At 47.1% G+C, this 26,498-nt stretch overlaps 1 protein-coding gene across 1 annotated transcript; it reads left to right on the top strand.

Moving 5' to 3' along the window:
* The first annotated feature begins 3,483 nt into the window (after positions 1–3,483).
* TRIM35 (tripartite motif containing 35) lies at positions 3,484–23,178 on the top strand. Its single transcript, XM_077331345.1, has 7 exons — positions 3,484–3,920; positions 5,076–5,535; positions 10,995–11,090; positions 13,451–13,681; positions 15,592–15,614; positions 17,108–17,229; positions 20,265–23,178. The coding sequence occupies exons 1-7, from the start codon at positions 3,820–3,822 to the stop codon at positions 20,834–20,836; spliced, it is 1,605 nt and encodes a 534-aa protein (XP_077187460.1). The 5' UTR covers positions 3,484–3,819; the 3' UTR covers positions 20,837–23,178.
* The last annotated feature ends 3,320 nt before the right edge of the window (positions 23,179–26,498 follow it).

The raw sequence follows: 26,498 nt of genomic DNA, 5'->3' as shown, positions 1-26,498 counted from the left end.
TCTATGAAACTGTTTGTTATATAGACCAAATTTTTAATCAAGAACCTCCCCGGTCAATGGTGTCCCGCTTTACCAATGTTAAAATCTGGTCACCTTAATCTATAATTTATTTATCATACATTTATTTATCATACTAATGTAAATGAGCATTCTGGCCAACTTCAGGCAACCCCTCCTTCTCTGGCCTTGCAGCTTGAAGGATTATATCAGCTCGATTAGGAGGAGTCAATGATGAAGTGCATGTCTTGCATGCAGAAGGTCCCTGATTCCAGCCTTTATACTGCCTTGCAAAATAAGCTTTCTGGTTTCAGGTGCTTCTCAGTCCTGTTTTCAGAGATCTTGCTAAGCAAGTGCTTTGGATGAATCTGGGACTTCCCTCCCTGCATCTGATACAAGGGAACTCTCTCAGGCTGAGCCCAGGAGCCATGACTGCTAGCTAAAAAGAGCGATAGGAGATTAAAGTCATAAATATAGGTGTGAAGTGCTTTAAACTCCAGAAGGGCTGTATGGATGCTAAACATCTGAACAGAAACATCCTGTTTAAATTTCAGTACCATCCCCCCCCCAGAGTAGCACACATTGGTTTCATTGTACCCCCCCCCCGCCCGCCCACACACACACACACACTCTTTAACCTCTTTTTCCTTGAACCAAAGCGTGGTGGAAAATCTTGGTCAGTTATATCACTGTAGGCTTCTTTCACCACCACAGAAAGATTGGATCTGCCACAAAGTATGGAAGATGGCTAAGAGAATACAAACAGACCTTGGCAGTTGTGCAGGCCTGGTGTTTAAAGGGGGCAGAACACCAGGTCCCAAATGTGATTGTGGTTCAGCCCACCAAACTATTTCCCATCTGTCACAGGAATATGAGCGTTGGGCTTTCCAGGGAGATGTGGCTGGACTGACCGGGGAGGCTCAAGTACAACCCTCCATCATGAAGCTATTGCGGGCCTGTCACTTTTTCTTGACCTTCCTTCACAGGATTTCTGGGAAAATAAAGGAAGGAGTGCCCCGACACACAGAGCTGAAATCCTTGCATGTATCTTTGTAGCTTGAAATGACTTACAAAACAAAAACAAAAACCTAACTACGTAATATGAAGTTTCAGGGTTCTGTTCCAACAGGCAGCACTTCCACCTCACTTACATTGAACCTCACTTGTCATGTTGCTGCCCATTTGGGGACATCTTCTTGGAATTCTTCATATTCAGCTTCCATCTTTCTAAATAATTTGGAGGCATCACCTAACTTGGCTGTCATCACTCACCCATCATGTAGTGCTGTTAAATAATACTGGTCCCAGTAAAGCTAGCTTTGTATAATGGTTAAGAGTGGTGGGCTCAAATCTGGAGAGCTGGCCTTAATTCCCCACTCCTCCACATGCAGCCAGCTGGGTGACCTCAGGTGAGTCACAGTCCTGCCAGAGCTGTTCTCACAGAGCAGTTCTATCGGAGCACTCTCAGCCCCACCTATCTCACAGGGTGTCTGTCGTAGGGAGAGGAAGGGAAGGCAGTTGTAAGCTGCTTCAGGTAGTGAAAAGCGGAGTATAAAACCCAACTCTTCTTAAGATCTTGGCAGACCCTACCGCTTGCTTCCCCCATTGCAAAAGCTATCTAACTGGCTAAGGTACTCAAGACATTGTATTGATGGACTTTGACTTTTCTCATGTGGAGATACTTTCCCTTGGAAGCCATATTGACATTGTTTTTTACATTGTGCCCCCCACATTTCCCCCATGTTGGCCACCCCCCCTTTTCTTTGAGGTTTAAAAAAAACAGCAATTGACATATCAATATATGTGATCAGTGTATTGCTTTCATAGAATCATAGAGTGGAAGGAGCCATGCAGACTATTGACTCCAACCCCCTGCTCAATGCAGGATCAGCCTAAGATCTACCACCTTCAACTGGCTAGTGATCCCTGGCCCCAAGGAAGACTGCTTGATCTCAACCAGGGCCAGAGCCTTCTCTGTCCTGGCCCTCACCTGGTGGAATGAGCTCCCAGAGGAGACCAGGGCCCTAACAGATCTTGAACAATTTTGCAGGGCCTTCAAAAGGGAGCTCTTCTGCCAGGCATTTGGTTGAGGTTGACTGGAACCAACAACACCCACTAGGCCCCTGAACCTCCCTCCCCTGAATCCGTGCACCTGAATTGACCAACCATGGGTCTGATTGTTATTGTTATTCTGTTAAACTGTTGTTGTTGTTATTAGGTGCGATGTCGTGTCCGACCCATTGCGACCCCATGGACCATGATCATCCAGGCCTTCCTGTCCTGTTAAACTGTTATGCTCTTGTTATTACTATTATCATTATCCGTACTATTATTCTATTTGATGTATAGTTCCTTTACATTTCATGTGAACTTCCCTGAGCCTCAGGGGAGGGCAATATACAAATGTAATAAATAAATGCATAATTTGTTCCTTTTATTAATTAATTTAAATAATTTATATCCTAACTTTCTATCCGATTAGGGCCCTCAGGATGGCAAACAGGTAAAAAAGTGTCCACGTCGACTCTAAAGCAGTCCATATGATCCACAACTAAAAACAAACACAAAGGAGGATCAGTAAAGAGTTCCCCAAACAAAACAGAAAAGACTTCACCTATTGGCAGAAGTAAGAGCCTCTTGTGGCGCAGAGTGGTAAGGCAGCCGTCTGAATGCTTTGCCCATAAGGCTGGGAGTTCAATCCCAGCAGCCGGCTCAAGGTTGACTCAGCCTTCCATCCTTCCGAGGTGGGTAAAATGAGTACCCAGCTTGCTGGGGGGTAAACGGTCATGACTGGGGAAGGCACTGGCAAACCACCCCGTATTGAGTCTGCCATGAAAACGCTGGAGGGCGTCACCCCAAGGGTCAGACATGGCTCGGTGCTTGCACAGGGGATACCTTTACCTTTACCTTATTGGCAGAAGACGGTGATCAAGGGGGAACTGATGGGTTTCCTTGGAATTCCTGATTTTAAATTCCCCAAATCTCAAAAAGCCCCCCTGGGAGTGTGGGCCGGGGCAGGGGATGGCCATGGGAGAAAGGAAAACAGTGCCATTCAGGAAAATCTAGCCTTTCCCACATACTTGGCAGTCTTCCAGGCTTTGTTGTGATCTTTCTAAAATTTTGCAGAAAATCAGGTTTGGGGAAGATTGCAGAAATGATGAGGATGGGTGGTGTAAGAAAGAAACACACACACACACAGAAAATCCTGTTCCCCAAATACCATCCAAATTACACGTGCAAGTGATCTTGCCAAGAGGTTTGGAACGTTCAAATACAGGATAATGTCTTTAGAGGGGCAAGTTTCGCCTCTGGCTCGCTGACCCTCTTACAGAATCCTCCAAGGTTGGTGAATCAGGATTTTCCACGGCAGACCCCGCCGCAGCTCTTCCTCCTCGGCAAGGCTTCCCCCGTGTCCACACTGCTTTGCCTTCCCCGGCGTTAATCCGGCGGGAGAATTCGGCGCCAGAGCCTTCGCGATCCCTTCCGGTCTTGGTGCCCTCCACCGGGCAGCTTCCCCTTGAGAAGGGCGAGGAGAAAGGGAACGCTGCCAGGGAACGCTGGCACACCCCTGCCTCACCTGGCCAGCCTGGGAGCCCTGCCCGCGCAGGTAGGGAAAGGTAGCGAGACCGGCTAGAGGAGCTCGGCAACTCCCCCCGCCCCGAGCATCACTGAGCCTGCCTGGGCCGAGCGCGCGGGGCGGAGTTGCAGCGCCGACTCGGCTCCGGGACATAAAAGGCAAGGCCGGGGCTGCCAGCCTCCTTCTGCGGAGCGGAGGGAAACTCCGGGGACAAAGGGGTATCTGGACAGCGAGGGACGCCGCCCATGGCTTTTTTCCCGGGAAATCTCGCCCGGAGCCCCCGGAGGAGGAGCTCCAGGATTTGCTGCCAGAGGTGCCTGCCCGCCGCCCCCTGCAGCACCGCAAGGTAAGGAGAGGGGGTCGCCGCCTCGAGAGGGAGACGGGCCCGCCAGCGATCCGGAGGCCGGCCCCGGGACCCACGTGGATTGATCTTTCTCGGCCATCACGAGCCGAGCGAGTTGGCTGCACTGGAGCTGTCCAGAAAAGTTTTCTTTCTTTTTTTTTTTTGTGGGGGGGGGGGAGACTCGACTTCCCCCGAGGAGTTGCTCCATTTACCTAAGCGTTGATTTTGGATGTTCTTTTCCCGCGTCTCCTGGAGCGTATCCCGCGTGGCTGGCCCGAAGTCCCCCCCCCCCCCCCCCCCCCACACACACACACACTCTTTCCTGCTTTCAAACCCGGAGTAGTACAAGGCTAAAAAGTGACAGATCCCGGCTACGAAACCCGGTCCCCTGCAATTGTTTCTCTCGAAAGTCTGCAGGGGTAGTCAACTTGCGGCCCTCCAGATGTCCATGGACTACAATTCCCATGAGCCCCTGCCAGCAAATGTTGGCACGGGCTCATGGGAATTGTAGTCCATGGATATCTGGAGGACCACAGGTTGACTAGCCCACGGCCTCAAGTTGCTATAATGTTCTAGCAAGCGGCTGTTCCGCTCTTCCTTCCCGGCCACTCCGGAGCTGCACGCCGCGCAGCTGGCGCTTTGGGGTCGCACCCGTCCCGTAAAGGCGGAAGCTCGAGCTGAGCTCCATTTTCTTTTGCAGAACCTCCCTCGGGAGGCAGGGGCGTCGGTTCCCGCCGAAATGTGCCTCTGGTGGGATCCCGCCTCTGACATTGGGGGGACGGGACGGATCCCTCAAAAATCCAAAAGCATTGACTCCCTTTGTAAGTTTCTTCCGCTTCTCTGTTTGAAACGCACCCCCCAGGTTGCTTAAATTCTTCCCCCCTTGTATTGCCTTGTTCTAGAGGAATCCTATTGGGTAGTGAGGTGATACTTTTCCCAACAGGATCCAGCAGCCTTTCTGCCATTGGGGCAAAGTGCTGTCATTCAACTGCCCTTAAATTAAAGGGAGGCGGGGAGAGATCTGAAATGCAGTAAGGTGGAGCAAAAGCTAACAGCCAACAGCTGTGAGTCACTGGCTACAGCTGGGTATTTTCTGGAGAGACAGTTTGCATTTCCTTCCCGTTCTTCCTCCTCCCCCTCCATTCTCCTCCTTGGCAGGGCGATGGCCAAGGAACCCTCGGCCTCTTCTTCTCTGGACCCTCCTTTGCCCACGGCCACCATCAAGGAGGAGCTGCTTTGCCCGATCTGTTACGAGCCCTTCAAGGATGCCGTCACCCTCCGCTGCGGCCACAACTTCTGCAAAGGCTGCGTGGGCCGCTCCTGGGAGAACCAAACCCGCCCCGTGTGCCCCGTGTGCAAAGCGAGGGCTTCCCTGGAGGACCTGCGCACCAACCACACGCTCGCCAACATCGTCGAGATGTTCCTCAAGCAGGAGAAGAAGCAGCAGGAGCAGCAGCAGCGGGCTCGGGAGGCCTCCGCCCTGTGCGCCCTGCACCGCGAAGAGGCCCGGCTCTTCTGCCTGGACGACAAGGAGCTGGTCTGCTTTGTGTGCCAAAACTCCAAGCAACACGCAGACCACAAAATGAGGCCTGTCGGGGAGGTCGCCAAGGATTACAGGGTAGGTGGCTTGAGCAGGATCTGCGATCAAGGGAGTCTTCTGCCTACTCAAAAAGGGAGCTGTGCATGCTGCAGCCGGCTGATGGTGCTTCTTTTCATCCAGGGGTAGTCAAACTGTGGCCCTCCAGATGTCCATGGACTACGATTCCCATGAGCCCCTGCTAGCAGTCGCTCATGGGAATTGCAGTCCACGGACATCTGGAGGGCCACAGTTTGACTACCCCTGCTTTAATGCCTCCAACTTGCCAAGTACATGGCAGGTACAAATGCCTGTGCGTGGAAATCTTTCCCCTCTTATAATTTAGCAAAGCCAGAATAGAAATCGGCAGGGTCCTCTTCTCTTGTGCCTTGCTTCAGGCCAACTGCTCGGTTTCTATGCCACATAAACAATGAGGCACATTTATTTATGCCTGAGATTTCTATCCTGCCCTATCTCAAGTGATTCAGGGTGGGTCACAACATACTTAAAATTCCACACAATGCAATTAATCCTCCTGGCAAATTTCTCCTCTTCTAGTGATGTTGTTGAGTGCATTGGCTTTGTGAGTTGGGGGGCCTTGCATAGCAAGGTTTCCTGGCATGCAACCCTTAATGGTGGTGGCAACCTGGATGCACGATGGTTCTGATTCATGGGAAGTCTAGTGAATACCATATGTGCTCTTGCTGTTTTGCACCAGTACAGTTTCAAAACCATGTGACAGTGCACTGATTCCCATGAAGCTGCTTTATACTGAGGCAAACCCCTGGTCTGGCGAGGTCTCTGTTGTCTATTCTGATGGTCAGTGGCTCTGCAGGGTCTTGCAGAAGAGATGTCTCATGTTCCTTTTAGCTGGAAATGCCAGTGCTCTGTATGGAAAGCAGATCCTTTGTCCATGAACCCCAGCTCCTTGTATCAGATAACATGGGTGATAGAACCCCTTTAAGAGACACTGTCATCAGTATGCCTGCTGCCTTGACTCTCCTCCAAGCATAAAGTCCTCTTCAGAACGAAGTTTGAATTGAGGGGCACCTTTGTTAGCAAAGTTAATAACGCAGTGAGGTTGCACGACCTGATTAAAGGCTAAATAAAAGTTTATTCAGGAATTAATATACTTGATAGTGCAGGGGAGAGACGGAGATAGTTGCTAACTATGTGTCAAACTGAGAGAGAGAGAGAGTGACTGAACTGTGGCTTTTGAGAAGAAGCAGGAAATTGCCCCCAACAGTAGTAATCTGGAGGCAAATAAGGAACACACTTAACAGGTGGGAAGGTCCTGACCTCACTAACCTATCTAATAGTCTTCTTGCTGTCCCCTGCTGGGTCTTTTTTACTTCTTCTTTGTACACAAGTCATTGCCTATTCCAACAACCTTTAAGACCAGCAAAGGCTTATTCAAGGTGTATGTTTTTGTGTGCACGCACACTGCTTCAGATACATAAACCAGGGGTGGGCAAACTGTGGCCCTCCAGATGTCCATGGACTATAACTCCCAGGAGCTCGTGGGAATTGTAGTCCATCGTCTGCCTAGTCTACCTAAAACTGTAGCCCAATTCACTTCTACCTTGTCTTGCCATTCTCTTTTGCTTTCCGGAGATTCAAAATGGTGCCAAGGAAGGAATCTCCTTGTCCTTCTAAATGCTTAATAGGCATGTCTGGCAAGAAAGCTGGTGCAGGAGGACAGACTTCAGCCCATTTAACAAACCCAATAAAACAATAATCTCTGGCGTCAAGGTCTGCGTCTCTTGTACTACCCATTCCGATGATTCATTTCGCCCATCACAAGACAGTCTAGTGCGGGGGTAAGTCAAACTGTGGCCCTCCAGATGTCCATGGACTACAATTCTCATGAGCCCCTGCCAGCGTTCGCCAGTTGTAGTCCATGGACATCTGGAGGGCCACGGTTTGCCCACCCCTGGCTTATGCCTTGAATTGAATGTTATTGGTCTTAAAGGTGCCACTGGGCTCAAATTTTGTTCTGCAGCTTCAGACAAACCCAGCTCCCCACCTGAAAGTCCTCTCCAGTTAGCCTGTTTTGTTGGATACACAGGGGTAGTCAAACTGTGGCCCTCCAGATGTCCATGGACTACAATTCCCATGAGCCACTGCCAGTGAACACTGGCAGGGGCTCATGGGAATTGTAGTCCATGGACATCTGGAGGGCCACAGTTTGACTACCCCTGCACTAGACTGTCTAGTGATGGGCGAAATGAATCATCGGAATGGGTAGTACAAGAGAAGCAGACCTTGACGCCAGAGATTTTCGTTTTATTGGATTTGTTAAATGGGCTGAAGTCTGTCCTCCTGCACCAGCTTTCTTGCCAGACATGCCTATTAAGCATTTAGAAGGACAAGGAGATTCCTTCCTTGGCACCATTTCCAAGCTCCAGAAAGCAAAAGAGAATGGCAAGAGAAGGTAGAAGTCAATTGGGCTACGGTTTGATTAGGCAGACGATGGACATTGCCTCTGGCTCGAAAGGCCCTTGTTGAGCTAACTAGATGGAAGGGAGAGAGGATTTAAAAACGTAAATGCCCATTGGATGGTATTTGCATAATGAAGAGGGAGATTTCCAGGAACTGTTTGATTTCTAGGGAATTGATGAGGAGCAAGGGAGGTGAGAGGGCTGGAAGCCATGGCTGTTGAGAGGAAATGCCAGTGAGATCCTGATATGGCCCCATACTTGTCATGGACTCCCTGTGGGCCTTGAGCAATGGTTCTTGCAGCTTTGAATTGCTTCCCAAAAGCACTAGCTAACTCCCTTGCAGGATTGTTGTTTGCGGGGGAAGAGGAGCACTAGCATGGCTGACTATTTGAATGCTGTGGATCTCGCTGCTGTTTTAGTAACATCGTGTAGAGCAGAGAAGGGAGGACATCATACTGGAAAGACAAAGCATGGCACGAACGTCTAGTGATTGGAGAGGGAGAGGGGAGAGGTCTAAAAGGCAGCTACGAGTTTGAGTCACGCTTTCCAGACTTGGGTTCCTGTCTGCCTCTGACACAACATGAGTTGCTGTGAGTCACTTAACCTCATGTTGATTCCTGTCTTTTAAGAGCGAGATGCAGGATGTGTGATTCAGATCAGCCAGCGCACAGTAGTTAGAAGAAGCTGCGGTGGCTGGGCCAGATGTCAACCCCTCCCTGGGTTGGTTGTTCTGCCCCAACAGCCTTGCAAGCTTTAATCAAGATAGGGTAAAAGTTTTCTCATGGTTTCATTCCTAATGAAATGCATTTCTGAGTTTCACAAAACAAGGTCTTCTTCATCTCTTTACATTCTGTGTGTGTGTAGATATACACATTGGGCTGTCTGACTGTGTGTGGCCCTTGGTGATAGATGGGGCTAGCCTTATTTAAGAGGCCTGATGCTCTGTGAAAGGAGGCCAGGATATGAGACACAATCCACTTCTTAGACCGGGGCTATTACCTGGGGAACGGAAAGTATAAAGTGGTGATGTGGCCTCATTTGGAATACTGCATGCAGTTCTGGTTGCTGTGTTTGAAAGAGAATATTGCAGAGCTGGAAGAAGTACAAAAGAGGGCAGGCAAGATGATGAGAGGGGTGTGTTGACCATTTTTCCTATGAGGAAAGGCTGTAGACCAGTGGTCCCCAACCTTTTTATCACTGGGGACCAGTCAATGCTTGACAATTTTACTGAGACCCAGGGGGGGGGTAGTCTTTTGCCAAGGGACATTACCGCTGCCTTAGCCCCTGCTCCTCTTGCTTTCCCACCGGCGCCCCTGACATCTCACCGCCCACTGGGGGGGGCGCTGCCAGCAGCAGCTGTGCAGTGCCACACCGAGGGGGACCCCTAGCCATGGCACCCGCTGGTGAGCAGGCGGCAGAGTGGCAGGGCAGCCCCCGAGGCAGCAGCCGGGGAGGAGGACGAGGAGGAGCCACGGCCCGGTACTGACTGATCCACGGACCGGTACCAGTCTCCGGACCGGGGGTTGGGGACCACTGCTGTAGACTTTTCAGTTTAGAGAAGAGGCAACTAAGGGTGGGGGAGGACCTGAAAGAGGTGTAGTAAACTAGATAGTAAAGAGTCAAGTGAAGCCTGATTAGGAGTGGAGGGAAACTCCACCCCTCAATTTATTTTTTTTCATTGCTTTCATTTTCCTAAGTTAGTTGGAGCTAGGTTGCAAATAAAGAAGTTGTGCTCTGCAGCTTCTGTGAGTATCTAGATTTATTGATCATAAAAACAGTTTTATAAGGTTCTGCGTGGAGTGAAGAAAGTGGTTAAAAGGAGCTTTTCCTCCCTTTCCCCAAATACTGGAACTGGGTGAGGGGCATCCAATGGAATAGCTGGGTATTAAAAAAAAACTCCAATAGATGGCTGCATTATAACAGAAAGATTCAGAAAGACATTTCATGGAACAGGACTGTGGGCTGTATTACTAATATGCTGGCAGAGGTTTTGCAAAGGAGACATGCAGCACAGGCTGCTTAAAGAAGAAATTTGTTTCATTAAGAAGAGAAACAGCTATGTAAAGAGGAGAGGATAGAGATAGTCCTAACAGTCTAACTGACTAACGGTTGTGGAGAGAAAGCAGGGAGGAAGTGTGCTCAAAGGAGCAGGAAGTCTCCAGCTGAGACTCTCAGGAGGAGATTATTTGAAAAACATTAGGAAATTCATAATCTTAAAATGTTAACTTCAAATCGCCCTCAATGCACCCTGTAGGATATTATTCATCTGCTCTTGAATCATGCACACTACAGATTTTGTGTATTCCAACACAATCTGTATTACCTGTTGCTATGATTTACTTTCCTTTGACTGCACTATATTTCTATTTTATATAACATAATTTCTTGCAGTATAGCATGTTGTGTTCAACACTTGTTCCAGATTTCCGCAATCCCTTTATTACATTAGATGTCTCTTTACTTCTGCTGTGAAATCCATCTAGAGTCTCAGTGACACAAGCAAACAATAACGTAACATACAATTTCTTAAATTGCAATATAGAATTAACACTTTTGGAACGGTGGCTTCCCCTTTCTGAAAACAGGAGCTTGGTCTGTTTAGCCTGGAGAGGAGACAACTGAGAGGGGATCTGATAACCATCTTTAAGTATTTAAGAGGGTGCCATATAGAAGATGGAGCACAGTTGTTCTCTCTTGCCCCAGAAGGATGGACCAGAATCAATGGGATGAAATTAATTCAAAGGAAATTCCATTTAAACATCCAGAAGAAGTTCCTGAACAGTTAGAGCGGTTTCTCAGTGGAACAGGCTTCCTCGGGAGGTGGTGGGTTCTCCATCTTTGGAAATTTTTAAACAGAGGCTGGATAGCCATCTGATGGAGAGGCTGATTCTGTGAAGGCTCAAGGGGGTGGCAGGTTACAGTGGATGAGCGATAGGGTTGTGAGTGTCCTGCATAGTGCAGGGATTTGGACTAGATGACCCAGGAGGTCCCTTCCAACTCTATTATTCTATGATTCTAGGATGGAAAACTATACCTTGAACCCCTTTTCTTCACATCTAGGCCAAATGCAAAGACATGGAAAGCTCCCTACGGGATAAGATGCAAGAATTTGGAAGAGTGCAGTCATCTTACAGACAAATAGCTAACCACAACAAGGTATCTGCAAGTATCAAACCAATGACTTTCTTCTGCTGGGTGTGTTTGTATATGTGTTTGTCTGGCTACAAATTGAATGTAGTCAGGGGAGAAGGGAGTGCCACTCCTGGTATCCAAACCAAGTACTACTCATTTTGCCTGTAGTTATTGGTGATCTGGATTAGAGCAACTAGAGCAGCTTTTCTCAGCCCTTTTATTCTTGAGGAACATCCCGCCCCCCAACATTCTTCAGGCTTTGAGAAACCCCAGAATTGGCAGCATCCTGCAGAATAGGGTTGGGAAGCAAAGCTGTGGACACGCCCACCTGGGGCCCCTCCCCTTCCCACCCCCTCCAGGCACGTCATTGGCCATTTGGAGAGGGGTGGGTGGGTCGACATGACCATATATGGTCATATCAGCCGGTTAATGTTTAATCTTAAAAAATATAAAAAGCAAATGAATTCCCACCCATTCAGGAAATCCCTTCAAGAAACCCGAGGGTTTCATGAAACCCAGGTTGAGAAGGCCTGCTCTAATGGCTAGCTGTGTGTGTGGTGGAGTGTTGTCATGGGGAAAGGGATTTGATTGGATCACCTTCTGGCTGATCAGCCCTCTTACTCTAGCAGTACCCTTGGCTGAACAGCAGCAGCAAGCGCATATAAGCATGCCTCCGCTTGGGTCAGGGCCCTGGATGCCAGGTTGGGTCTTGAAGACATCGCCTTGTCCGCTGTCTGCAGCTCCAGTTGTCAAATACCTCTGGGTAGATCTGGAAGCCAGTTCCCACAATTCTGTCACACACACACACACACACACACACACACAAAAGAAGAAGAAGGAGAGAAGAAGAAGAAGAGTAGGTTCTTATATGCCGCTTTTCCTTACCCGAAGGAGGCTCAAAGCGGCTTATAGTCGCCTTCCCTTTCCTCTCCCCACAACAGACACCCTGTGAGGTGGGTGAGGCTGAGAGAGCCCTGATATCACTGCCCGGTCAGAACAGCTTTATCAGTGCTGTGGTGAGCCCAAGGTCACCCAGCTGGCTGCATGTGGGGGAGTGCAGAATCGAACCCGGCATGCCAGATTAGAAGTCCGCACTCCTAACCACTACAACAAACTGGCTCTCTATGGGAGCAGGAAACAGAACCCAGGATGGTGGACATGAATGGGAGAGTCATTGCTTCTGAGGGCTGCCCTTTGCACCTGGGGTCAGGTAGCAGCTAATCCTCCATTCCAGAGATGTTTTCTGCATAAGTGTTTGGTTGTTATCCAGAGAAACACACAGCACTCGGGGCTGCTATTGCGAGAGGGTGAAACCTGATCTTAGGGATGTACATGATGGGGTCCTTTCATGTGCACGCCATTTGTCATCTGGACAGGCATTTTGTTAGTTGCTGAACAGAAAGGAAATCTTGGGCATGTGGAGCTTTTCAGGCAAGTGCCTCATTAGAAACACTGATGCTTATGTGTGTTCTCTTGCATGTGTTGTGATGCGAAGTGCTGTCAGGTCACAATTAGTGAAGGGCAGCTTAGAATCACAGAATCCTAGAGTTGGAAAGGCCATCTAGTCCACCCCCTGCTCAACGCAGGATCTGAAGCATCCCGGATAAGTCTCTGTCTAGCCGCTGCTTCAAGACTGCCAGTGAGGGGGAGCTCACCACCTTCTCAAGTAGCTGATTCCACTGCTGAACTACTCTTGAGCGTGAATACTTTCCCCCTCATATCTAGCTGATATTGTTCTACATGTAGTTTTCTGGGGGTCCTGTCCTCTGCTGCCCACAGGAACTGCTCCCTGCCCTCCTCTAACTGACAGCCCTTCAAATACTTGGTAGGGCTTTTGAGGCAAGCGATGTCCAGAGGTGGCTTGCCACTGCCTGCCTGGGCCTAGCAATCCTAGACTTAATTGGTGGTCTCCCATCTCAGTACTAACCGAGGCCTACCTTGCTTAGTTTCTGAGATCTAATAAGGTTGGGCTAGCCTGGGCCATCTAGGTCTAGGTATAGTATCGTACCTCATTACAAGGCTGTGGTGGGAATCCTTATTCCCAAGCTCTTCTGGGGATCAAAGAAAGGCTGCTTTCACATCCCTTGAATAATGCCCCATGGCAATCGCTACTGGATGTTCCTGCTTCATACTGGAAAATCCAGTTGCAAACGTTTGCAGCAGTAGCACACTGAGAATTTGTTATCCTGTGATGTGTGAAAGTGGCCTAAGAGTCAGCTGCTTATTTTTTAAAAGGTGAGTCTTTCACAGATTGGCCCTCTTTCTCCCCCCCTTCTGGTAGGATGATAAATCACAGGTTTATTCATTGGTGGAGTTATGTCCCTGACTGTGTTTATCTCTCCCCCTCCAAAAAAATTCACCCTCCTGCTGCCACTCGCCAACAGGTAGAAAACGCCAGGCTGGAGAAAGAGATCAAAAAGCAGTTTGAGCAACTCCATGAGTTCCTGTGGAGTGAGGAGAAGGCCATGCTGGAGGAGCTGCAGGCGGAGACCAAGCAGAAGAAAGACCTGATAGAGGACAAGATCAAAAAGCTGTCAGAAGAAAGCAACATCTTGCAACAGGAGGTTGAGCAACTGCAGGCTGACCAGAAAGAAGATGATGTCTCCTTCCTCCAGGTAATATCGGGAGGCAACTGCCCCTACCCTGAATCCACCTCCATAACCCTCTGGGAGCTTTTGTTTGTTTCGTAGTTGCTATGGTGTGCACAGCCCAGAGCAGAATCTCTTGTGCTTGGTGCTTTCCCAGTAAGGACGGGCTGCTTTCTGTCTTGTCCTTTTGGACTAGAAGTATTTCAATGACATTTGTTTACTCAGTATATTTTGATCTCGCTTTTCTTCCTGGTGGGGTCACAAATTAGTTTACAGAAATACCTTAAATGTACCCACCCTGTCTGCAAGCAACGAGAAACGAAGTCAGTGGGAAATCCTGGGCTGACGCCTACCAGGTCAGTCTGGCCAGCCAAGGCCACAGGGCTATAATCCACAGGCTTATAAATCCTTGCAGTGGAAGAGAGAGGAAATGCTCAGTCCAGCAGTTTCCACCTGGCAGCCATCTGTTCTTAACTCGTCCTCTCACTGAAAGAGCCCCTGGCCATGCCCTGGCTAGAAACTTGTGTTTAAGTTTATAACACAAGAATGTTTAGGATTTCTCAACCGTTACAGTAAAAGTAACTTGTGTCCATATTCAGGAATGTTTCCTCTTGTGTGCCTTGATGAATCGGAGAAATTCGGGGATTTGTTTCAGGAATCCACAGCAGGCAGGAGATACAGTGCACAAGGGTGAAACTATGCCATAGCCATAGAGCATCTGCTTGGCATGCAGAAGGTCCCAGGTTCATAGAACCATAGAGTTGGAAGGAGTCATTCAGATCATGTAGTCCAACCCCCAGCAGAATGCAGTATCCTAATTCTTTTATAAAATCATAGAGTTGGAAAGGAGCCGTACAGGCCACCTAGTCCAACCCCTGCTCAATGCAGAATCAGCCTAAAGCATCCAGGATAAGTCTCTGTCCAGCCACTGCTTGAAGATCACCAGTGAGGGGGAGCTCACCACCTTCTTAGGCAGCTGATGCCACTGCTAAACTGCTCTGAATTTTCTCCCCTTGATATCTAGACGGTGCTGTTCTACACGTAGTTTAAATCCATTCAGTCCCTGGCATCCCTCCTTAAAAGGACCGGGTTGTAGGTGATGTAGAACAGCTCCATTTCAAACTCTGGAGAACCTCTACCTGTCAAAGTCAACAGCATAGACTTTGATAGGCCACTAGGTAGAGTGGAAGTGAGGTGATTGTTCACTGGAAAATCTTTGGTGTCCGGAGGGAAGGGAGTGTGTGTGTGTGTGTGGGGGGGGGGAGAATATATCTTCCACCTACACCTGTTGTATTGCGACGGCAGCTTCAGAATGTCAAAACTGGATTGTTCAAGAGGGCATGTTGATATCAGGAATAAAATTGTGTCTTTTTAATGTCTTTGGAAAAAAAATAGGCAGTTTTTATTGCATTGTGTATTCATTATCCCAGAGGGAGTCAAACTGCAGCCCTCCAGATATCCATGGACTATAATTCCCAGGAGCCCCTGCCAGCATTCGCTGGCGAATGCTGGCAGGGGCTCCTGGGAATTGTAGTCCATGGACATCTGGAGGGCCGCAGTTTGACTACCCCTGCATTATCCTGTTTATATTGCATTAATGAGAAAAGTCTTGGTGAGAAAAGAAGGCTATAAATAAGATAACCAAAACAGAGTCCAGTAGCATCTTTAAGACCAACAAAGATTTATTCAAGGCGTGAGCTTTTGAGTGCAAGCACTCGAAGATACTTAATAAGATTACTTAATAAGATTAAGTAAAACTCTGGTGATTTGCAAATGGGGGTGGGCTTGCGTGGTTTCTCCATTGCTGGTGCAGCTGCCAATAGAGCATGGCGGCAACAGGGCTTCTTCACGGCAGGTCTCCCTACTCCAGCCCCTTGGCAGCAGTTCGGTTAAAACGGCGTCTTCTTAACACAGCTTCCTCTTCTTTTCCCTTTCAGAAACACAAAAACCGGAAACGCAGGTAGGTCAATATCTATTGATCTGGGTTTGGGGGCGGACAGTTCTATCATAGACGGCATTCATATAGAGGAAGCTCAAAGATCGCTGGTACCCTTGGCGCTCCCAAGATTCTGCAGAATGTTCTCATTCCACAGGGGAGCATGGCCAAAGCAGCATATGAACTGCACCAGTCATGCTGTCTCTGGCAAGACAACTGAGTTCCTTTTGAGTGGTTCCTCGCTAGGCGCCTGAGGAATCCGGCCCATGCACGCACAGGAATTATGGGCTTTCTTTTTTGAATTTGATGTGGAAGCCATTTTGAGACTCTATGCATATATTGTGGATGCATTTGAGTGTTTGAACACTCAGCACAAATCAGAGGATGAAGAAGAGTTGGTTCTTATATGCCGCTTTTCTCTACCCAAAGGAGTTTCAAAGTGGCTTCCAATCGCCTTCCCTTTCCTCTCCCCACAACAGATACCCTGTGAGGTGGGTGAGCTCTGATATTAGAATAATAGAATCATAGAATCATAGAGTTGGAAGGGGCCATACAGGCCATCTAGTCCAACCCCCTGTTCTACGGAGGATCAGCCCTAAGCACCCTAAAGTAGTGGTCCCCAACCTTTTTATCACCGGGGACCACTCAACGCCTTTTACTGAGGCCCGGGGGGGGGGGTAGTTTACTCCTCTACTCTTAACCACTGCCCTAGCGCTCTCTGATCGCTATGGTTATGTTTAAACATCCCTTCAAAATAAGATACAACAATGAAGTGTGTTGTAAAGGGCTGGGGGGGATGAAGTAAAGGGCCGGGGGGGGGAGAAGGCGTCCTTCGGGGCTCACCTCCAATTAGTCGAAGGACCACATATGGTCCGCGGCCCACAGGTTGGGGATCGCTATCCTAAAGCATCCAAGAAAAGTGTGTATCCAACCTTTGCTTGGAGACTGCCAGTGAGGGGGAGCTCACCAACTCCTTAGGCAGCCTATTCCACTGCTGAACTACTCTGACTGTGAAAATTTTCCCCCCTGATATCTAGCCTATATCTTTGTATATTACTGAAGAAGAAGAGTTGGTTCTCATATGCCGCTTTTCTCTACCAGAAGGAGTATCAAAGCGGCTTACATTCACCTCCTTTTCCCCACAACAGACACCCTGTGAGGTGGGTGCGGCTGAGAGAGCGCTGATATCACTGCTCGATCAGAACAGCTTTATCAGTGCTGTGGTGAGCCCAAGGCCACCCAGCTGGCTGCACGTGGGGGAGCGGGGAATCGAACCCTGCTCACCAGATTATAAGCCACCGCTCCTAATCACTACCCAAGCTGGCTCTCACCTTGCATTTCCACATTTGCAGGCATGAAGACTAGAACTCTCTCTCTCAGGAAAGAGTGTCATTGGGTGTCATTATGATCTCAAGCATTTTAAGTTCAAGGGAGAGCTTTGGGCTAATTTCTCACATGCTTGGTGCTTCCTAACCATAGAGTCTCACACCTTGCTTTATTGGAATTGTGCTCCCCAGAATTGCTTGGACTGTGGAAGAGCCAGAAGCTGTTCCCCCAGGGATGTTGATAGAGATTACAAAATACCTGGATTCCTTGCAATACAACATGTGGAAGAAAATGCTGAAGATCATCAAAGTAGGTACGTTTCTAGAGGTGCCAGGTGATGGCTGTAGACGTCCCTGCTAAAGGTAACACCGAAGACAGGTAGTACATGCTGAAGCTCTGTAATGCCCTTTTGCAGAAACTGTGATGCTGCCTTTCAAGGAGAGAGTGGATGAAAAACTCTCCTGTAACGTCACTAAGTTTGCCCTGAGTGCTGGATGAATTGGTGAGACTCCCCTAGAAAGCCTTCTGCCTTCAGAAAGAGGCAAGATGTGCAGATGGAGATGTCTGTTGTGCTTTGGCGTTCTTGGGTGTTTGGTACCAAGTGAAAATGGTGGGACTGTTTTCAGTTATGGGCCTCTTTTGACCTGGATTAACTGGCAAATGCCTGATCTCTGTTCCCATTCTGTTTCTGTGATATGGAATAATTCTTAGCTCAGGTGTCATTGACAGCTTCTTGCAGGCTTTATGGGAGCTGCAGAGGGCATCCTAAATTCTATAGAACTGGAGGAGGTCCCAAGTAGGAAGAGTATTGTCGGGTATCCCAGAAGAAAAGTAGCTTATGACAAAGAGCACACAAACCTGTAGGAGTCAAAAGCTTGGGGATGTAGGTCCTGAACCGGAAGGTCATCTGGCTTTTCCGCAGCATAGCGATCCCTCTGTCGGCCATAAGGAAGCGATAGGATTTGATGCGGAATTTCATGATTTGATTTAGCTAATTTTATGGATGAACTCTGTCAAAACTCAGATTTTAAACTCTAGTTTGGATTGGGGGTGCTAGGTAAACCATAGACTAACTAGGTAGATGTCTGAATTGGCAATTGTGCCTTAAAAAAAAGAAAGGAAAGAAAACCTCCCCAGTACAATGGAAGTACTGTAATCTTCAGTAAGCAAAAATCTGTTCATATTGTTCTGTAATATTTAAGCATTTGTATAGTGTTTTCAGTATTTGATTGTCCACGCAGCCCTGTAAGGCAGAGATCGTACTACCATGCCTTGAAGAGAGGGGCTTGGGCTGTAGAAATGCCATGCCTAAGGCCACCTGGAGAAATTCTCTTAAGCTCTCTGTTACAGCTGCTCTCTCAAAAAGATGCTCAGTTTGCATCTTTTATTCCAAGACAGATCCTTGATCTCTTAGTGGGCTAGCAAGAAGGAGGAGAAGCAAGCCCTTTCTAAATGATAATATAAACAATGCTTTATAAATTTAATTAAAATAACAGTGTGTTGTGTTGGAATTTTGCTGCCAAGTATCTAATGTGTAAAGCAACACAGTTACACTCATGTGGAAGGACAAACATTACTCAGAGCTCCATTTCTTTAAAACCCCATCACATACTCAAACAGGATAAGAGGAAGGTATGTTCCCTTCCATTCTCATCTCTGCTAGAGATAGTGTGTAATGGGAGCCAGGAGTAGTCGTACCCATTGCTTTGGGTGTAAAAAAAAAGTGGGGGGTTGGGATAGTGCAGGAAATGACTAAATGCTTGCTTAAGCCATATATTCCTATGGGAACATTAATGTTACCTCTTTAGGGAAAGTGGCTTTGGGGAGAAGAAATGTAGAGAAATTGGGAGCAGAGGGAGGCAATGTGAGAAAACCATTTTGAATCCTGCAGAGAAAAAAAGCCAGTGTGCAAGGAGAACTTGAATCAGAAGCTGTTCCCTCAATTTCCTTCCCTGTTTTTATATATATATATGAGATTAGGGGCCAAGCCCGTTGCATTCAGGAATGGGGTGGTGGTGGAAGAAGTCTGTGGATGGCCTCCCCCTCCCCCCAGGACCTGGAAAGGCTGCAGGCAGCTGTTAGGGAACTCATAGGCAGGAGCACCTCTCATGCAGCAGGGATCTGCAGCCTCCAAGCCTCAGAGGGAAGTGGGAGGGGGTGGTCAGGGGGGGGGGACAGAAGGCGATTGGCTGACTGCTGGTCCGTCCGGCAAGCTGATTGGAGGAGAAGGCACTCAGGGGTGGGACAGCCAATCTGAGTGGTTGTTAAGTGCTTAGTGGCACTTAAACCATGAGACACACTCTTCCTTCAAGGCCTTACCAGAAATATATACTGGAACTTGTGTGTGTTTCTGGGCTCTTGCAGATGCTCTTTGTAGCCACTAGAGGACAGCAGTGTACTACTGCAGAAATTTATGTAGACAATACATGCATCAGACATTCCTCATTTTGAAGAATGAGACCTCTCCTAGTCAGGACTGGCTTTGGGGATCCAAAACTGAGCTGGTAGAGAATTAGTTGGGCTGAGCTGAGGCTGCCCCCCCCCCGCCCCCATCACTGGGAACTGGTAAAACACACATTTCTTCCAAGGAAGGTGGGTGAGATGAAGAGCCTTCCTTCTTCTGAGACATTAATATCAGGTTGATACATATCTGCAAACTGTGTGTCCCTAGCTTGCCATAGCAAGTAGTGGGTTAGTGTGCCTACTCTTGAGAAAACACCCTTGCACAAGAGACCATCATTTCTGTTCTTTTTGTTTGTTTGTGTGTACAGCATGCAGGGCTAGATTTTCATTCATGACGAAAATGCATAGGGTTGTCACGTACTTCTTTGGATTTATTAAAGGCATCTGTTTTTATAGAGTTATTTTACAGTTTTGTTGTTTTCAGCCTTTTGGGTTATATACTGGTAACTGAGTCAGTGCTGCCTTAAAAATTAACAGGATTTTCTGTTGATCCATTGTTGTGTCCTCAGAGATTTAGAGAGAAGGGGAGGGACTTAAGAATTGGAGAACCCAAGTTGATGTGCATTGATTAACTTGCCATCACTGAACTGTGCTCAAAATTAAACAGTCATCACAAATAGAACAGAAAACAAAGTCTGAGAACTTCTGAGCTGGGGGATGCTGTGGAAGTCTATGATGTTGAACTTGGGCAGTCTTGAGGTGTTATGGTGCTGATCTACGTACCTTTGTTTACCTCTAGAGGCAGGTATTCAGGCATATATGATCTCTGCACCTGGTTGTTGCCTTTTAGCTTTGTCTCCTTTACAAAGGCAAGCTTTATTGTCTGTTTCGAATTGAGTTGGCTTTTTCCCCCCTTGCCCTCAGTGACTGGTCTCTCCTTTGCAGTCCCATTCAGCTTTGATCCCAACACATCTGCAGGAAGGCTGTCTGTCTCCAGTGACCTCACCAGCATTTCCACTGGTAACTACAGGCTGTTAGTGGATGTCCCGGAGCGTTTCTCTGCTGGATTACCCTGCGTCCTGGGCTCCAAGAGCTTTTCCAAAGGATCTCACACTTGGGAAGTCGATATTGGCGGCATTGATAACTGGTGCATCGGAGTGGCCAGGAAGCATTGCAGCTACCAATGGAGCTTTGGCAGCGATTCCTATCTTGGGTTCGCGTACATGTATCGCATGCAGGGCGACTGTAACAAAAAATGCCAGTCTTCCAAGTCGATCCTGCTGGGAACTGGGAACGGGAAGGACCTCAAGAAGGTCAGAGTGGAGCTGGACTGTGACGAAGGGGAGCTGTCGTTCTACAACGCCGAGCACAAGAGTCATATTTATACTTTCCATGACAATTTTGCAGAGGTTGTTCCCTACTTCTGCATCTGTGGTGTGGAAGATGTTGAGTCTTCATCCGAATCGCTCAAGCTTTGCCCACTTCAGGTTCAGATCAAGGAAGATTATCCTAATTGAGAAAACTGCCATTTATCTCCCCCCTTTGAAATAACTGTTGTGATAGTTTATATATATATATATACTGACACTACATACGTTGATGCTGTAACACTTTATCACTTCAGCTTCATATGCAGTATTTGGAATTTAGGAACTTTGTTTTCTGGTCAAAACAAGCTGAGGTTGACTGCCTTGAGGAATTTGGGTGATATGGGTTATTGGAGATGGATAGTTCTGACTCGGGGGGGGGGGGGGGGGAGACAGTCACCTGGAAAACTCTTCTACTTAAGCTTTAAGAATAGAAATGGAAATTGCCTAAGAGCAAACTGGAGTTTGAGGCTTGTGCAGGATTGCTAGCTGGGTTGGATCCTATGTAGAAATCTAAAGAGCAGGAAAGGGCTTTTGGGTTTGCTGAGTAGTGAGATACTCAGATCCTTTAAACTGGTCCTGTTCTGTTTATTGGGTATAAGGTGCTTTTGTTAAGATACTACAATCCATTCCCAACAAATTCATAATATAAGCATGTTATGATATCTGTAAGATGAGCTCAGCATAATGTAGCTGGGAGCTTGTGGCTATGAAGAAAGGAAGTGATGGGCATATTGCAAGAGCTTTCTTGTTTAATTATCTGGTGGAGAGTTAGAAACCCTCCTTCTTCCCTGTTCCCTCTCTTGAATAGGTACCGTATATTGCAATCGAAGACTCATCAAATCTACTGTACCAGGTGAAGCAAAAGATTAATAAAGACTAGACAGAGGACTTGAAATAGATGAGCTGGTTTCTGATTGGCTCTTATCTGACAGCATTATGTCATGGCCATCCAATCAGAAGCAGCCTCTTAACCATTAAACAGAATGTTGCAGACTACCAGGAAGTTAACCCCTTGTGCCTCTGCTGGAGAAGAAGGTTCTCACGAAGGCTTTTGTTGAGGCTGCTTTTCTGGTTTTTTGTTATTATTTTGTTAAAGAAAGTGAGTCATCCAGCTAACTTGTTCTACTCTGAGGACACGCTCTTACTCCTTTGACTAAGTAGGCCCTGTTCCAGGTGTGTGACAGGCATGCGGTTTATCGCCCCCAGCCCTCAAGCTAGAGGAAGCTGAGCTCTCAACTATTGGGAGTAGGAAAAGCTCTCACGCTGTTTCTTTGGGAGGTCAGGAAATGCCAGAGTCTGGAGAAGGAAACTGAGTAGATAGAGATACGTCGGATTAAATTTCCCTTGGGATTGTCTGGTACATTTAACATCAGCTTGAGTTACAGATGCTCTTAGAGATACAGGAGGAGGCCTGTAGTTAGTAAACACACATGGGTTCATCTTAAAGTTTAGAGCCCGGGGAAAAAGAATTCTCTTCCAGGACAGATGAGCTATTCATTCTCCTAACCGGCAGCCTTAGATTCCCTCTGTGCATTACCTGGAGATTTGCAGGCCCCGTTTTCCAATATCACTGCTAACTGGGACATGCTTTTGTGTAATATAGATTTATATATATATTTATGGGGGAGATTACATGAGTCAGGCCTGCCTTGCAATATGTTATGCAGATCCTGGATGCTTCTATTCAGAAGTCATCCCCCCTCCCCTTGCACACACCCATGGATTAGCATTGGGTAATAAAGAAAAGCACATGTAACTTTGAAAGGACTGAAGGGACCAAACAATTGGATCAAAATAAGTTTTGCAAGAGATCTGCTGCAGCATTGTGGAACATTTACGTGACAAACACTACTATAAAACCTGGCTTGAAAAGATCTGATATTCTCTGTGTTAACAGGCAGGGGGTTGGACTAGATGGCCTGTATGGCCCCTTCCAGCTCTATGATTTTGATTCTATGATTAACATCTCTAGAGGAATGCTGTCGTAGAGAAAGTTAAGCCTTAAATGCAAGTGCTACGTTTCAGGGCAGAGTCTGTGGTTCAGCAGCAGAGGATCCGCCTGGCATGCAAAAAGTCCTAGGTTCAGTCCCCAGCATGTCCAGTTAAAAGGACCAGCCAATAGGGGAGGTGAAAAACCTCTGCCTGGTACTCTAGCAAGCTGCTGCCTGTCTGAGTAGGCAATACTGGCTTTAGACCATTGGTCTGAATCAGTATAAGGTAGTTGCATGTTCACGAATCCTAAATGCTGGGAAATATTTAATAGAAATGAGTAAACATGACAAGGGTACATAATAACCATACTATTCATTCCTTTTCTTTATTTGGGATTGGTCAGAGAAAGGCCTCTGGGTCGGGATATCAGAGAAGTGGGAAAGTTTGTAAATTAACAGTTTTTAAAAATATCTTGTATCAGAAAGCTGCTGGATTTTAAATTGGCAAGCCCTGACTCTTATATTTCTATTATTTTAAAAATAAATTATTTCAAAGAATTCAGTGACAACTCATTAAATGGATGGGGGAAACCCCGTGGAAGCAAATCTTAGTACAAGATCTCAAAAGATTAGTTGATGGCTGCTCTAGCGAATATTTGGTTTGGTTATTGCCCAAATACTAAAAGAATGCAGAAAACATTCCTACATCTTATAATTCAACAGTATAAAACTATAACAAATGTAAAAGCAGCGGTCTAGATTAAAAGAAAGCTGACAAAAGTAGAAAAAAAGATCAAGGCATAGGACAAATGTAAAAATGGCAATTTAAAAAGCATGCCAAAATAAAATTTTGTATGGTCAATAGATTTAGTGCCAAGTGAAGAGTTAAGGAAGGCGTTCTATGGTCCAACTGAGGACCATAACAGCTTAATGGAAAAGGTGTCATCTTTTGTTAGCTGGCTACTGATGGGGGCAAGGGAGGGGGAATGAAGCAGGGACTATGGTGAGATTTTAAATCTCAGCCTGGCTCATGTGCGACCAGGTGGTCACACTTAAAATACCCTTGACTTCACACTATATAGGCCAGGGGTAGTCAAACTGCGGCCCTCCAGATGTCCGTGGACTACAATTCCCAGGAGCCCCTGCCAGCGAATGCGAATTGTAGTCCACGGACATCTGGAGGGCCACAGTTTGATACGGCTTTAATCGTCACAAGGAGCATTTGCAGTGAAAAGATAGACGCTTTAAATGCTGGGAAAGTACTTTGCCAACAGTCAAGACCGCCTGCATGATGAACTTCTTTCACTGTATGTTTTAATTTGCCCACAGAGTAGTGCAGGGGGCTGAAAGAGTAAGGTATGAATCAATTCAAATGTCACCATTGCCATGAACTTGCTAGGTAGCCTTTGGCAAGCCAGTGCTAACTTGGTTCACTCCCGCATCTGCATGTTGAGGGCAATATGGTATTGGATTACTGAGGCCATGTCTGTACACGCAGGAGAGTCAAGTGGGAGAAGAGGCCGTAGACTGCCGGTGGGAGAGTACAGTGAAAAAGAAAAACGAGTACAGCAAGGGCCAAGTTTACTCGCTTGCTTTGTTTGCTGTGCCCATTTCCTGTTGTAGGCTGAGCGCTGCAAGATGGAATTTTTCACCTGAATCCTGACCTAGTACATTACCTCATTCTTCTGCATGTAATAATGCGCATGGGGTGTTTTGAGTGCCCTGAAGTCCTAGACAGAAGTAGCAGTATTAGGACCCAAGATGCTGTGCCAGAAGGATTGCCACAGAGGAAAGAAATTGCCAGGTATTTTCCTTTGATTTATCCAGCTGTCTCGCATGCAATGAGGTTCTGCTGCTGACGGTGTGTTTCAGAGCGTCACAGAAAGCAAAGCCTATGCATTCTGGACAGTCTTTTCATTCCAGCTATAAACCTACTAATGGTCCGTTTGTTGCTTTTAACTATTTGTTCCGTTTCCCAGTTCTGAATTGCTCCTCCCTTCCGCAGAACATCTCTGCTTGACTTTTGTGCCGCTTTTAAACAAAAATGTCACCCAAGCTTACTTGTTTTGTAACGATTAAAAAAAATAATTTACCCACTTATAAAAAAAATAAAATAGACATTGTCTTTTTCTTCTTGCATAAGAGAAACTATGATCCCCCCCCCCCCCCCCGGAAAAGTGACTTGCCATATTGCTTACTGCAGTGCCACTCCCTGCGTTTCTTAGTGACACAAGGGCCCTGTGACATAAAATTCCAACAAAGGAAACTGAAGCACATGCTGCAGGCAAGCAGCTGAAACGGAAACGGCTAGTGGCCAGCAATGAATTCCAACACGAACTGGGGCTGGGGCTGGGGCTCAAGAAGGCATATATTTCTCCCCATACAGGATAACCTGCTGTGCTTAAGAATAAATTTTAGGAGCTGCAGATTGCCGAAGAGAAAAGGAAAACTATTGTTTGAAAAGCAAAGAAATTCAGCTTTCTTTTAATGCCTTATCCTTGGATAGCTTTCCAAATCCCAGTTATGTTACAGTAATCGCTCAAGGGAGAAGGCAAATGCACTCTGCACATGATTAGAAACATCCCATTTTTTAAAAGCTCCAGATGCCTTGATATTGAAAACTGTTGTTCTGCCTCAGTACTGTCAGAAGACTAAAGTAACCCATAGTAGAATAGGTATTCATTTCTATTTTTTATTTATTATATTTATATACCGCCCTCCCCAAAGGCTCAGGGCAGTTTACATCAAACAGGAACAGTACAAATAACTTGGTTTATAATAATACAATAATAACAATAACATGAACAATAGAACATTGGGGAGAACAGTAAGTCAACACTGAGGGCCCAGTGGGGTGGGTGAGTCTGCAGTGATGGTTGTAGGAGGGAGGCTGGAGGGGGGCATTGGAAGCAGTGGTTCTGGTTGACCTCAACCAAATGCCTTGAGGAGGAGTTTCCTTTTGCCGGCCCTCTGGAACTGTTCAAGTTCTCTTTTAGCTCCTCTGGGAATTCTGTTGAAAGGGAGTGGTTGATGATCTCCTGGAGGGAGGCCACTACCCTTATATCAGGTGTTTTTAGTAGACATGATGGACATGGGTCTAGAACAGGGGTAATCAACCTGTGGTCCTCCAGATGTTCATGGACTACAATTCCCATGAGCCCCTGCCAGCAAATGCATTTGCTGGCAGGGGCTCATGGGAATTGTAGTCCATGAACATCTGGAGGACCACAGGTTGACTACCCCTGGTCTGGAGGGCAAGTGGTTGGATCCGCTATTTTTAGCAACTTGTCCACTTTGGTCAGCGTGAGTCGTCTGAAGTTACTCAATGTACTCTCCAAAGACGGCCAAGGGGCCTCTAGTTCACATTCTGTGTCTAAAGTAGGAGGGGAGGTTGTTGGCGGAGTTTTTATCTGCCAAGTAACTCGCAAAGTCCTCGCAGCTGATGTCCAATGGGTTATTATTTTGGTGCCCTTCCTCCAGGGCGGTAAGGATCGAATTACCCTTAATAATTGTGCTTGGCGTGAGTTAGCAGATGCAATTTCAGTCAAGCAGATTTGCATTTTACCGATTTCACCACCCTCTCGTAGGCTCTTAACTGCATTCTATAGGATGTTTTCATCATGAGTCTTCCTCCAGACTCACTCTAGTCTCAGTTCTGGTTTCTTTTCACGGAGCTCCTTGGGGTACCAAGGGGCCCGCTTGAGACGGGATGGAGAGGACATCAGGGAGTTATCTTGTCGATGGTAGCCAGCATTCTGTTGTGCCAGTCGCTGATCAGGTCATCTAGACAAGTGCCAGGAGGCATTGGGTCCAGCAGAGCATTCAGGAATCCAGTCTGATCCACAAGTCTCCATGGGCAAGATAAAATCTGCTTGGCA

Source organism: Paroedura picta, chromosome 1, assembly GCF_049243985.1.
Source record: "Paroedura picta isolate Pp20150507F chromosome 1, Ppicta_v3.0, whole genome shotgun sequence".
Lineage (NCBI taxonomy): Eukaryota > Metazoa > Chordata > Lepidosauria > Squamata > Gekkonidae > Paroedura > Paroedura picta.
This window is presented reverse-complemented; position numbering and strand designations above follow the sequence as displayed.